At 39.1% G+C, this 17,146-nt stretch overlaps 1 protein-coding gene across 4 annotated transcripts in view; it reads right to left on the bottom strand.

The window, feature by feature from the left end:
- Positions 1 to 16,695: 16,695 nt before the first annotated feature.
- The window catches only part of LOC110511139 (condensin complex subunit 3-like), a 150,161-nt gene continuing 149,710 nt past the window's right edge, over positions 16,696 to 17,146 (bottom strand). For all 4 annotated transcript variants that reach the window (XM_036973203.1, XM_036973202.1, XM_036973204.1 and 1 more), the window contains exon 22: positions 16,696 to 16,994. In XM_036973203.1, the coding sequence (XP_036829098.1) occupies positions 16,868 to 16,994 (127 nt within the window). In that variant the 3' untranslated portion in view covers positions 16,696 to 16,867. The remainder of the gene's footprint in view (positions 16,995 to 17,146) is intronic.

The following is a 17,146-nucleotide window of genomic DNA, read 5'->3' as shown; positions in this document are numbered from 1 at the left end:
CCCTGTAAATTATTTTACAATACCCCACAATACCCCATAATGACATCACTATACCCCAATAAAGACATCACTATACCCCAATAAAGACATCACTATACCCCAATAATGACATCACTATACCCCATAAAGACATCACTATACCCAATAAAGACATCACTATACCCCAATAAAGACATCACTATACCCCAATAATGACATCACTATACCCCATAATGACATCACTATACCCCAATAAAGACATCACTATACCCCATAAAGACATCACTATACCCCAATAATGACATCACTATACCCCAATAAAGACATCACTATACCCCAATAATGACATCACTATACCCCAATAAAGACATCACCAAACCCCAATAAAGACATCACTATACCCCAATAAAGACATCACTATACCCCATAAAGACATCACTATACCCCAATAAAGACATCACTATACCCCAATAAAGACATCACTATACCCCAATAATGACATCACTATACCCCAATAATGACATCACTATACCCCAATAATGACATCACTATACCCCAATAAAGACATCACTATACCCCAATAATGACATCACTATACCCAATAAAGACATCACTATACCCCAATAATGACATCACTATACCCCATAAAGACATCACTATACCCCAATAAAGACATCACTATACCCCAATAATGACATCACTATACCCCATAAAGACATCACTATACCCCAATAAAGACATCACTATACCCCATAAAGACATCACTATACCCCAATAAAGACATCACTATACCCCAATAAAGACATCACTATACCCCATAAAGACATCACTATACCCCATAAAGACATCACTATACCCCAATAATGACATCACTATACCCCAATAATGACATCACTATACCCCAATAAAGACATCACTATACCCCAATAAAGACATCACTATACCCCAATAAAGACATCACTATACCCCATAAAGACATCACTATACCCCAATAAAGACATCACTATACCCCAATAAAGACATCACTATACCCCAATAATGACATCACTATACCCCAATAATGACATCACTATACCCCAATAATGACATCACTATACCCCATAAAGACATCACTATACCCCATAAAGACATCGCTATACCCCAATAATGACATCACTATACCTCAATAATGACATCACTATACCCCAATAAAGACATCACTATACCCCAATAATGACATCACTATACCCCAATAAAGACATCACTATACCCCAATAAAGACATCACTATACCCCAATAATGACATCACTATACCCCAATAATGACATCACTATACCCCATAAAGACATCACTATACCCCATAAAGACATCACTATACCCCAATAATGACATCACTATACCCCAATAATGACATCACTATACCCCAATAATGACATCACTATACCCCAATAATGACATCACTATACCCCATAAAGACATCACTATACCCCATAAAGACATCACTATACCCCAATAATGACATCACTATACCCCAATAATGACATCACTATACCCCAATAAAGACATCACTATACCCCAATAATGACATCACTATACCCCAATAAAGACATCACTATACCCCCATAAAGACATCACTATACCCCATAAAGACATCACTATACCCCAATAAAGACATCACTATACCCCAATAATGACATCACTATACCCCAATAAAGACATCACTATACCCCATAAAGACATCACTATACCCCAATAAAGACATCACTATACCCCCATAATGACATCACTATACCCCAATAAAGACATCACTATAACCCAATAAAGACATCACTATACCCCAATAAAGACATCACTATACCCCAATAAAGACATCACTATACCCCAATAATGACATCACTATACCCCAATAATGACATCACTATACCCCATAAAGACATCACTATACCCCATAAAGACATCACTATACCCCAATAAAGACATCACTATACCCCAATAAAGACATCACTATACCCCATAAAGACATCACTATACCCCAATAAAGACATCACTATACCCCAATAAAGACATCACTATACCCCAATAATGACATCACTATACCCCAATAATGACATCACTATACCCCAATAATGACATCACTATACCCCAATAATGACATCACTATACCCCAATAATGACATCACTATACCCCAATAATGACATCACTATACCCCAATAATGACATCACTATACCCCAATAATGACATCACTATACCCCAATAATGACATCACTATACCCCATAAAGACATCACTATACCCCAATAATGACATCACTATACCCCAATAAAGACATCACTATACCCCAATAAAGACATCACTATACCCCATAATGACATCACTATACCCCAATAATGACATCACTATACCCCATAAAGACATCACTATACCCAATAAAGACATCACTATACCCCAATAAAGACATCACTATACCCCATAAAGACATCACTATACCCCAATAAAGACATCACTATACCCCATAAAGACATCACTATACCCCAATAAAGACATCACTATACCCCAATAAAGACATCACTATACCCCATAAAGACATCACTATACCCCAATAAAGACATCACTATACCCCAATAAAGACATCACTATACCCCAATAATGACATCACTATACCCCATACTGACATCACTATACCCCAATAATGACATCACTATACCCCAATAATGACATCACTATACCCCAATAAAGACATCACTATACCCCAATAAAGACATCACTATACCCCAATAATGACATCACTATACCCCAATAAAGACATCACTATACCCTAATAAAGACATCACTATACCCCAATAATGACATCACTATACCCCAATAAAGACATCACTATACCCCAATAAAGACATCACTATACCCCAATAATGACATCACTATACCCCAATAATGACATCACTATACCCCAATAATGACATCACTATACCCCAATAATGACATCACTATACCCCATAAAGACATCACTATACCCCAATAATGACATCACTATACCCCAATAAAGACATCACTATACCCCAATAAAGACATCACTATACCCCATAATGACATCACTATACCCCAATAATGACATCACTATACCCCATAAAGACATCACTATACCCAATAAAGACATCACTATACCCCAATAAAGACATCACTATACCCCATAAAGACATCACTATACCCCAATAAAGACATCACTATACCCCATAAAGACATCACTATACCCCAATAAAGACATCACTATACCCCAATAAAGACATCACTATACCCCATAAAGACATCACTATACCCCAATAAAGACATCACTATACCCCAATAAAGACATCACTATACCCCAATAATGACATCACTATACCCCATACTGACATCACTATACCCCAATAATGACATCACTATACCCCAATAATGACATCACTATACCCCAATAAAGACATCACTATACCCCAATAAAGACATCACTATACCCCAATAATGACATCACTATACCCCAATAATGACATCACTATACCCCAATAAAGACATCACTATACCCCAATAATGACATCACTATACCCCAATAATGACATCACTATACCCCAATAAAGACATCACTATACCCCAATAAAGACATCACTATACCCCAATAAAGACATCACTATACCCCAATAATGACATCACTATACCCCAATAAAGACATCACTATACCCCAATAATGACATCACTATACCCCAATAATGACATCACTATACCCCAATAATGACATCACTATACCCCAATAATGACATCACTATACCCCAATAATGACATCACTATACCCCAATAATGACATCACTATACCCCAATAATGACATCAATATACCCCAATAATGACATCACTATACCCCAATAATGACATCACTATACCCCAATAATGACATCACTATACCCCAATAAAGACATCACTATACCCCAATAAAGACATCACTATACCCCAATAATGACATCACTATACCCCAATAATGACATCACTATACCCCAATAATGACATCACTATACCCCAATAATGACATCACTATACCCCAATAATGACATCACTATACCCCAATAATGACATCACTATACCCCAATAATGACATCACTATACCCCAATAAAGACATCACTATACCCCAATAATGACATCACTATACCCCAATAATGACATCACTATACCCCAATAATGACATCACTATACCCCAATAATGACATCACTATACCCCAATAATGACATCACTATACCCCAATAAAGACATCACTATACCCCAATAAAGACATCACTATACCCCAATAATGACATCACTATACCCCATAATGACATCACTATACCCCATAAAGACATCACTATACCCCATAAAGACATCACTATACCCCAATAATGACATCACTATACCCCAATAATGACATCACTATACCCCAATAATGACATCACTATACCCCATAAAGACATCACTATACCCCAATAAAGACATCACTATACCCCAATAATGACATCACTATACCCCAATAAAGACATCACTATACCCCAATAAAGACATCACTATACCCCAATAAAGACATCACTATACCCCAATAAAGACATCACTATACCCCAATAAAGACATCACTATACCCCAATAAAGACATCACTATACCCCAATAATGACATCACTATACCCCAATAAAGACATCACTATACCCCAATAATGACATCACTATACCCCAATAAAGACATCACTATACCCCAATAAAGACATCACTATACCCCAATAATGACATCACTATACCCCAATAATGACATCACTATACCCCAATAAAGACATCACTATACCCCAATAATGACATCACTATACCCCAATAATGACATCACTATACCCCAATAAAGACATCACTATACCCCAATAAAGACATCACTATACCCCAATAAAGACATCACTATACCCCAATAATGACATCACTATACCCCAATAAAGACATCACTATACCCCAATAATGACATCACTATACCCCAATAATGACATCACTATACCCCAATAATGACATCACTATACCCCAATAATGACATCACTATACCCCAATAATGACATCACTATACCCCAATAATGACATCACTATACCCCAATAATGACATCAATATACCCCAATAATGACATCACTATACCCCAATAATGACATCACTATACCCCAATAATGACATCACTATACCCCAATAAAGACATCACTATACCCCAATAAAGACATCACTATACCCCAATAATGACATCACTATACCCCAATAATGACATCACTATACCCCAATAATGACATCACTATACCCCAATAATGACATCACTATACCCCAATAATGACATCACTATACCCCAATAATGACATCACTATACCCCAATAAAGACATCACTATACCCCAATAATGACATCACTATACCCCAATAATGACATCACTATACCCCAATAATGACATCACTATACCCCAATAATGACATCACTATACCCCAATAATGACATCACTATACCCCAATAATGACATCACTATACCCCAATAATGACATCACTATACCCCAATAAAGACATCACTATACCCCAAAAAAGACATCACTATACCCCAATAATGACATCACTATACCCCATAATGACATCACTATACCCCATAAAGACATCACTATACCCCATAAAGACATCACTATACCCCAATAATGACATCACTATACCCCAATAATGACATCACTATACCCCAATAATGACATCACTATACCCCATAAAGACATCACTATACCCCAATAAAGACATCACTATACCCCAATAATGACATCACTATACCCCAATAAAGACATCACTATACCCCAATAAAGACATCACTATACCCCAATAAAGACATCACTATACCCCAATAAAGACATCACTATACCCCAATAATGACATCACTATACCCCAATAATGACATCACTATACCCCAATAATGACATCACTATACCCCAATAAAGACATCACTATACCCCAATAATGACATCACTATACCCAATAAAGACATCACTATACCCCAATAATGACATCACTATACCCCATAAAGACATCACTATACCCCAATAAAGACATCACTATACCCCAATAATGACATCACTATACCCCATAAAGACATCACTATACCCCAATAAAGACATCACTATACCCCATAAAGACATCACTATACCCCAATAAAGACATCACTATACCCCAATAAAGACATCACTATACCCCATAAAGACATCACTATACCCCATAAAGACATCACTATACCCCAATAATGACATCACTATACCCCAATAAAGACATCACTATACCCCAATAATGACATCACTATACCCCAATAAAGACATCACTATACCCCAATAAAGACATCACTATACCCCAATAAAGACATCACTATACCCCATAAAGACATCACTATACCCCAATAAAGACATCACTATACCCCAATAAAGACATCACTATACCCCAATAATGACATCACTATACCCCAATAATGACATCACTATACCCCAATAATGACATCACTATACCCCAATAATGACATCACTATACCCCATAAAGACATCACTATACCCCATAAAGACATCGCTATACCCCAATAATGACATCACTATACCTCAATAATGACATCACTATACCCCAATAAAGACATCACTATACCCCAATAATGACATCACTATACCCCAATAAAGACATCACTATACCCCAATAAAGACATCACTATACCCCAATAATGACATCACTATACCCCAATAATGACATCACTATACCCCATAAAGACATCACTATACCCCATAAAGACATCACTATACCCCAATAATGACATCACTATACCCCAATAATGACATCACTATACCCCAATAATGACATCACTATACCCCAATAATGACATCACTATACCCCATAAAGACATCACTATACCCCATAAAGACATCACTATACCCCAATAATGACATCACTATACCCCAATAATGACATCACTATACCCCAATAAAGACATCACTATACCCCAATAATGACATCACTATACCCCAATAAAGACATCACTATACCCCCATAAAGACATCACTATACCCCATAAAGACATCACTATACCCCAATAAAGACATCACTATACCCCAATAAAGACATCACTATACCCCATAAAGACATCACTATACCCCATAAAGACATCACTATACCCCAATAAAGACATCACTATACCCCAATAATGACATCACTATACCCCAATAAAGACATCACTATACCCCATAAAGACATCACTATACCCCAATAAAGACATCACTATACCCCCATAATGACATCACTATACCCCAATAAAGACATCACTATAACCCAATAAAGACATCACTATACCCCAATAAAGACATCACTATACCCCAATAAAGACATCACTATACCCCAATAATGACATCACTATACCCCAATAATGACATCACTATACCCCATAAAGACATCACTATACCCCATAAAGACATCACTATACCCCAATAAAGACATCACTATACCCCAATAAAGACATCACTATACCCCATAAAGACATCACTATACCCCAATAAAGACATCACTATACCCCAATAAAGACATCACTATACCCCAATAATGACATCACTATACCCCAATAATGACATCACTATACCCCAATAATGACATCACTATACCCCAATAATGACATCACTATACCCCAATAATGACATCACTATACCCCAATAATGACATCACTATACCCCAATAATGACATCACTATACCCCAATAATGACATCACTATACCCCAATAATGACATCACTATACCCCAATAATGACATCACTATACCCCATAAAGACATCACTATACCCCAATAATGACATCACTATACCCCAATAAAGACATCACTATACCCCAATAAAGACATCACTATACCCCATAATGACATCACTATACCCCAATAATGACATCACTATACCCCATAAAGACATCACTATACCCAATAAAGACATCACTATACCCCAATAAAGACATCACTATACCCCATAAAGACATCACTATACCCCAATAAAGACATCACTATACCCCATAAAGACATCACTATACCCCAATAAAGACATCACTATACCCCATAAAGACATCACTATACCCCAATAAAGACATCACTATACCCCAATAAAGACATCACTATACCCCAATAAAGACATCACTATACCCCATAATGACATCACTATACCCCAATAATGACATCACTATACCCCATAAAGACATCACTATACCCAATAAAGACATCACTATACCCCAATAAAGACATCACTATACCCCATAAAGACATCACTATACCCCAATAAAGACATCACTATACCCCATAAAGACATCACTATACCCCAATAAAGACATCACTATACCCCAATAAAGACATCACTATACCCCATAAAGACATCACTATACCCCAATAAAGACATCACTATACCCCAATAAAGACATCACTATACCCCAATAATGACATCACTATACCCCATACTGACATCACTATACCCCAATAATGACATCACTATACCCCAATAATGACATCACTATACCCCAATAAAGACATCACTATACCCCAATAAAGACATCACTATACCCCAATAATGACATCACTATACCCCAATAATGACATCACTATACCCCAATAAAGACATCACTATACCCCAATAATGACATCACTATACCCCAATAATGACATCACTATACCCCAATAAAGACATCACTATACCCCAATAAAGACATCACTATACCCCAATAAAGACATCACTATACCCCAATAATGACATCACTATACCCCAATAAAGACATCACTATACCCCAATAATGACATCACTATACCCCAATAATGACATCACTATACCCCAATAATGACATCACTATACCCCAATAATGACATCACTATACCCCAATAATGACATCACTATACCCCAATAATGACATCAATATACCCCAATAATGACATCACTATACCCCAATAATGACATCACTATACCCCAATAATGACATCACTATACCCCAATAATGACATCACTATACCCCAATAAAGACATCACTATACCCCAATAAAGACATCACTATACCCCAATAATGACATCACTATACCCCAATAATGACATCACTATACCCCAATAATGACATCACTATACCCCAATAATGACATCACTATACCCCAATAATGACATCACTATACCCCAATAATGACATCACTATACCCCAATAATGACATCACTATACCCCAATAATGACATCACTATACCCCAATAAAGACATCACTATACCCCAATAATGACATCACTATACCCCAATAATGACATCACTATACCCCAATAATGACATCACTATACCCCAATAATGACATCACTATACCCCAATAATGACATCACTATACCCCAATAATGACATCACTATACCCCAATAAAGACATCACTATACCCCAATAAAGACATCACTATACCCCAATAATGACATCACTATACCCCATAATGACATCACTATACCCCATAAAGACATCACTATACCCCATAAAGACATCACTATACCCCAATAATGACATCACTATACCCCAATAATGACATCACTATACCCCATAAAGACATCACTATACCCCAATAAAGACATCACTATACCCCAATAATGACATCACTATACCCCAATAAAGACATCACTATACCCCAATAAAGACATCACTATACCCCAATAAAGACATCACTATACCCCAATAAAGACATCACTATACCCCAATAAAGACATCACTATACCCCAATAAAGACATCACTATACCCCAATAATGACATCACTATACCCCAATAAAGACATCACTATACCCCAATAATGACATCACTATACCCCAATAAAGACATCACTATACCCCAATAAAGACATCACTATACCCCAATAATGACATCACTATACCCCAATAATGACATCACTATACCCCAATAAAGACATCACTATACCCCAATAATGACATCACTATACCCCAATAATGACATCACTATACCCCAATAAAGACATCACTATACCCCAATAAAGACATCACTATACCCCAATAAAGACATCACTATACCCCAATAATGACATCACTATACCCCAATAATGACATCACTATACCCCAATAATGACATCACTATACCCCAATAATGACATCACTATACCCCAATAATGACATCACTATACCCCAATAATGACATCACTATACCCCAATAATGACATCACTATACCCCAATAATGACATCAATATACCCCAATAATGACATCACTATACCCCAATAATGACATCACTATACCCCAATAATGACATCACTATACCCCAATAATGACATCACTATACCCCAATAAAGACATCACTATACCCCAATAATGACATCACTATACCCCAATAATGACATCACTATACCCCAATAATGACATCACTATACCCCAATAATGACATCACTATACCCCAATAATGACATCACTATACCCCAATAATGACATCACTATACCCCAATAATGACATCACTATACCCCAATAAAGACATCACTATACCCCAAAAAAGACATCACTATACCCCAATAATGACATCACTATACCCCATAATGACATCACTATACCCCATAAAGACATCACTATACCCCATAAAGACATCACTATACCCCAATAATGACATCACTATACCCCAATAATGACATCACTATACCCCAATAATGACATCACTATACCCCATAAAGACATCACTATACCCCAATAAAGACATCACTATACCCCAATAATGACATCACTATACCCCAATAAAGACATCACTATACCCCAATAAAGACATCACTATACCCCAATAAAGACATCACTATACCCCAATAAAGACATCACTATACCCCAATAAAGACATCACTATACCCCAATAATGACATCACTATACCCCAATAAAGACATCACTATACCCCAATAATGACATCACTATACCCCAATAAAGACATCACTATACCCCAATAAAGACATCACTATACCCCAATAAAGACATCACTATACCCCAATAATGACATCACTATACCCCATAAAGACATCACTATACCCCAATAAAGACATCACTATACCCCAATAAAGACATCACTATACCCCAATAATGACATCACTATACCCCAATAATGACATCACTATACCCCAATAATGACATCACTATACCCCAATAATGACATCACTATACCCCAATAAAGACATCACTATACCCCAATAAAGACATCACTATACCCCAATAAAGACATCACTATACCCCAATAAAGACATCACTATACCCCGAAAAAGACATCACTATACCCCAATAATGACATCACTATACCCCAATAATGACATCACTATACCCCAATAATGACATCACTATACCCCAATTATGACATCACTATACCCCAATAAAGACATCACTATACCCCAATAAAGACATCACTATACCCCAATAAAGACATCACTATACCCCAATAAAGACATCACTATACCCCAATAATGACATCACTATACCCCAATAATGACATCACTATACCCCAATAATGACATCACTATACCCCAATAATGACATCACTATACCCCAATAATGACATCACTATACCCCAATAAAGACATCACTATACCCCAATAATGACATCACTATACCCCAATAAAGACATCACTATACCCCAATAAAGACATCACTATACCCCAATAATGACATCACTATACCCCAATAATGACATCACTATACCCCATAAAGACATCACTATACCCCAATAATGACATCACTATACCCCAATAATGACATCACTATACCCCAATAATGACATCACTATACCCCAATAATGACATCACTATACCCCAATAATGACATCACTATACCCCAATAATGACATCACTATACCCCAATAATGACATCACTATACCCCAATAAAGACATCACTATACCCCAATAATGACATCACTATACCCCAATAATGACATCACTATACCCCAATAATGACATCACTATACCCCAATAATGACATCACAATACCCCAATAATGACATCACTATACCCCAATAATGACATCACTATACCCCAATAATGACATCACTATACCCCAATAAAGACATCACTATACCCCAATAATGACATCACTATACCCCAATAATGACATCACTATACCCCAATAATGACATCACTATACCCCAATAATGACATCACTATACCCCAATAATGACATCACTATACCCCAATAAAGACATCACTATACCCCAATAATGACATCACTATACCCCAATAATGACATCACTATACCCCAATAATGACATCACTATACCCCAATAATGACATCACTATACCCCAATAATGACATCACTATACCCCAATAATGACATCACTATACCCCAATAATGACATCACTATACCCCAATAAAGACATCACTATACCCCAATAATGACATCACTATACCCCAATAATGACATCACTATACCCCAATAATGACATCACTATACCCCAATAATGACATCACTATACCCCAATAAAGACATCACTATACCCCAATAATGACATCACTATACCCCAATAATGACATCACTATACCCCAATAAAGACATCACTATACCCCAATAATGACATCACTATACCCCAATAATGACATCACTATACCCCAATAATGACATCACTATACCCCAATAATGACATCACTATACCCCAATAAAGACATCACTATACCCCAATAATGACATCACTATACCCCAATAAAGACATCACTATACCCCAATAATGACATCACTATACCCCAATAATGACAAAGACAAAAACAGTTTTGTTTATTATTTTTTATTCCAAAATATATATAAACATATATAAACAAACAGATCCCTTATTTACATATATTTTCTGTATTTTCTGTATTTTCTGTACGCAGATTAAGTTTATTTCTCTCATGTTTTGTGCAAAAATGTGTTTCCATCCCTGTTGGATTTCTGCTTTCATCATCCGTGCACTTGACAAACGTGGAACATCAAGAAGCTGATTAAACAGCAGGTGCACCTCATCCTCCTCCATCACCTCATGTTTCAGCATAATAATGCACGGTCCCATGTCACAAGGATCTGTACACAATTCCTGGAAGCTGAAAATGTCCCAGTTCTTCCGTGATCTGCATACTCACCAGACATGTCACCCATTGAGCATGTTTGGGATGCTCTGGATCGATGTGTACGACAGCGTGTTCCAGGTCCCGCCAATATACAGCCACTTTCAACAGCCATTGAAGAGGAGTGGAACAGCATTCCACAGGCCACAATCAACAGCCTGATCAACTCTAATCAACAGCCTGATCAACTCTAATCAACAGCCTGATCAACTCTAATCAACAGCCTGATCAACTCTAATCAACAGCCTGATCAACTCTAATCAACAGCCTGATCAACTCTAATCAACAGCCTGATCAACTCCAATCAACAGCCTGATCAACTCCAATCAACAGCCTGATCAACTCCAATCAACAGCCTGATCAACTCCAATCAACAGCCTGATCAACTCCAATCAACAGCCTGATCAACTCCAATCAACAGCCTGATCAACTCCAATCAACAGCCTGATCAACTCTAATCAACAGCCTGATCAACTCCAATCAACAGCCTGATCAACTCCAATCAACAGCCTGATCAACTCCAATCAACAGCCTGATCAACTCCAATCAACAGCCTGATCAACTCCAATCAACAGCCTGATCAACTCCAATCAACAGCCTGATCAACTCTAATCAACAGCCTGATCAACTCCAATCAACAGCCTGATCAACTCCAATCAACAGCCTGATCAACTCCAATCAACAGCCTGATCAACTCCAATCAACAGCCTGATCAACTCCAATCAACAGCCTGATCAACTCTAATCAACAGCCTGATCAACTCCAATCAACAGCCTGATCAACTCCAATCAACAGCCTGATCAACTCTAATCAACAGCCTGATCAACTCCAATCAACAGCCTGATCAACTCCAATCAACAGCCTGATCAACTCCAATCAACAGCCTGATCAACTCCAATCAACAGCCTGATCAACTCCAATCAACAGCCTGATCAACTCCAATCAACAGCCTGATCAACTCCAATCAACAGCCTGATCAACTCTAATCAACAGCCTGATCAACTCCAATCAACAGCCTGATCAACTCCAATCAACAGCCTGATCAACTCCAATCAACAGCCTGATCAACTCTAATCAACAGCCTGATCAACTCCAATCAACAGCCTGATCAACTCCAATCAACAGCCTGATCAACTCTAATCAACAGCCTGATCAACTCCAATCAACAGCCTGATCAACTCCAATCAACAGCCTGATCAACTCCAATCAACAGCCTGATCAACTCCAATCAACAGCCTGATCAACTCCAATCAACAGCCTGATCAACTCCAATCAACAGCCTGATCAACTCCAATCAACAGCCTGATCAACTCCAATCAACAGCCTGATCAACTCCAATCAACAGCCTGATCAACTCCAATCAACAGCCTGATCAACTCTAATCAACAGCCTGATCAACTCCAATCAACAGCCTGATCAACTCCAATCAACAGCCTGATCAACTCCAATCAACAGCCTGATCAACTCCAATCAACAGCCTGATCAACTCCAATCAACAGCCTGATCAACTCTAATCAACAGCCTGATCAACTCCAATCAACAGCCTGATCAACTCCAATCAACAGCCTGATCAACTCCAATCAACAGCCTGATCAACTCTAATCAACAGCCTGATCAACTCCAATCAACAGCCTGATCAACTCCAATCAACAGCCTGATCAACTCTAATCAACAGCCTGATCAACTCCAATCAACAGCCTGATCAACTCCAATCAACAGCCTGATCAACTCTAATCAACAGCCTGATCAACTCCAATCAACAGCCTGATCAACTCCAATCAACAGCCTGATCAACTCCAATCAACAGCCTGATCAACTCCAATCAACAGCCTGATCAACTCCAATCAACAGCCTGATCAACTCCAATCAACAGCCTGATCAACTCTAATCAACAGCCTGATCAACTCCAATCAACAGCCTGATCAACTCCAATCAACAGCCTGATCAACTCCAATCAACAGCCTGATCAACTCTAATCAACAGCCTGATCAACTCCAATCAACAGCCTGATCAACTCCAATCAACAGCCTGATCAACTCCAATCAACAGCCTGATCAACTCCAATCAACAGCCTGATCAACTCCAATCAACAGCCTGATCAACTCCAATCAACAGCCTGATCAACTCCAATCAACAGCCTGATCAACTCTAATCAACAGCCTGATCAACTCTAATCAACAGCCTGATCAACTCCAATCAACAGCCTGATCAACTCCAATCAACAGCCTGATCAACTCCAATCAACAGCCTGATCAACTCCAATCAACAGCCTGATCAACTCCAATCAACAGCCTGATCAACTCCAATCAACAGCCTGATCAACTCTATGTGAAGGAGATGTGTCGCGCTGCATGAGGCAAACGGTCACACCAGATACTGACTGGGGTTTCTGATCCACGCCCCTACTTTAGTTAAGGTATCTGTGACCAAAGAATTCATATCTGAAATCCATAGATTAGTGACCTAATGAATATTTTTTAAATTGACTGATACGAACTGTAACTCAATCTTTGAAATTCTTTCATGTTGCGTTTATATTTGTTCAGCGTAGAGCATCAGATAGCTATTTCACACGATGTGATTGGCTGAGATGTAAGATCCGGCAGAAACTGGACCAATGTGTTGCGGTCAGTGATAATGACCATCTCAGTACTGTACCACACCCCGTTCAGTCCCCATCCCCCCCCCCCACACACACACACACCGTGACCCCTGCAACGCTCCCACAGAACACACACACACACACCGTGACCCCTGCAACGCCCCCACAGAACACACACACACACACCGTGACCCCTGCAACGCCCCCACAGAACACACACACACACCGTGACCCCTGCAACGCCCCCACAGAACACACACACACACACACACACACCGTGACCCCTGCAACGCTCCCACAGAACACACACACCTCAGTAATGACGTGGTCTCCCTTTGTTAGAGGGATACAGAGCTCAATGGGACTTCCTGGAGGAATACAGAGCTCAATGGGACTTCCTGGAGGGATACAGAGCTCAATGGGACTTCCTGGAGGGATACAGAGCTCAATGGGACTTCCTGGAGGGATACAGAGCTCAATGGGACTTCCTGGAGGGATACAGAGCTCAATGGGACTTCCTGGAGGGATACAGAGCTCAATGGGACTTCCTGGAGGGATACAGAGCTCAATGGGACTTCCTGGAGGAATACAGAGCTCAATGGGACTTCCTGGAGGGATACAGAGCTCAATGGGACTTCCTGGAGGAATAAAGAGCTCAATGGGACTTCCTGGAGGGATACAGAGCTCAATGGGACTTCCTGGAGTGATACAGACCTCAATGGAACTTCCTGGAGTGATACAGAGCTCAATGGGACTTCCTGGAGGAATAAAGAGCTCAATGGGACTTCCTGGAGGGATACATAGCTCAATGGGACTTCCTGGAGGGATACAGAGCTCAATGGGACTTCCTGGAGGGATACAGAGCTCAATGGGACTTCCTGGAGGAATACAGAGCTCAATGGGACTTCCTGGAGGGATACAGAGCTCAATGGGACTTCCTGGAGGAATAAAGAGCTCAATGGGACTTCCTGGAGGGATACAGAGCTCAATAACAAAGGGAGAATTACAGCAGAGAGACACAACAGGAAGGAGGAAGTTTAATCGTTTTATTTAATCCAATAAAATCAAATTTTTCATTCAAGTTGATGAATTCCTTCTGTCTCTAAACCTGTTGATCTACATGTCCACTACTCTGATACATTACTGATTCCACTAGGCAGCTAACACACATCCTGACCTCTCTACCCTATCTGACCTGGGACTCTACGAGGTGTTGGCCTCCTGGTTGATGAGGGCACTGAGGTCCAGTCTGGTTTTGTCCAAAGCTGCCGTCTTGGCCCGGCAGGATGGACGGGGTACCGGCACAGAGTCTGGAACATTCTCCCCATCACTATGGAGGGAGAAGGAGAGGAAGAGGGGGAAGGAGACAGATTGAGAGGAGGAGGAGGGGGAGGGAGACGGAGAGGAGGAGGGGGAGGGAGACGGATGGAGAGGAGGAGGGGGAGGGAGACAGATGGAGAGGGGGAGGGAGACAGAGAGGAG

This window comes from Oncorhynchus mykiss, unplaced genomic scaffold, assembly GCF_013265735.2.
Source record: "Oncorhynchus mykiss isolate Arlee unplaced genomic scaffold, USDA_OmykA_1.1 un_scaffold_225, whole genome shotgun sequence".
NCBI classification, from domain to species: domain Eukaryota; kingdom Metazoa; phylum Chordata; class Actinopteri; order Salmoniformes; family Salmonidae; genus Oncorhynchus; species Oncorhynchus mykiss.
Note: the sequence above shows the minus strand (reverse complement) of the source record. Positions and strands in the feature narration are given on the sequence as shown.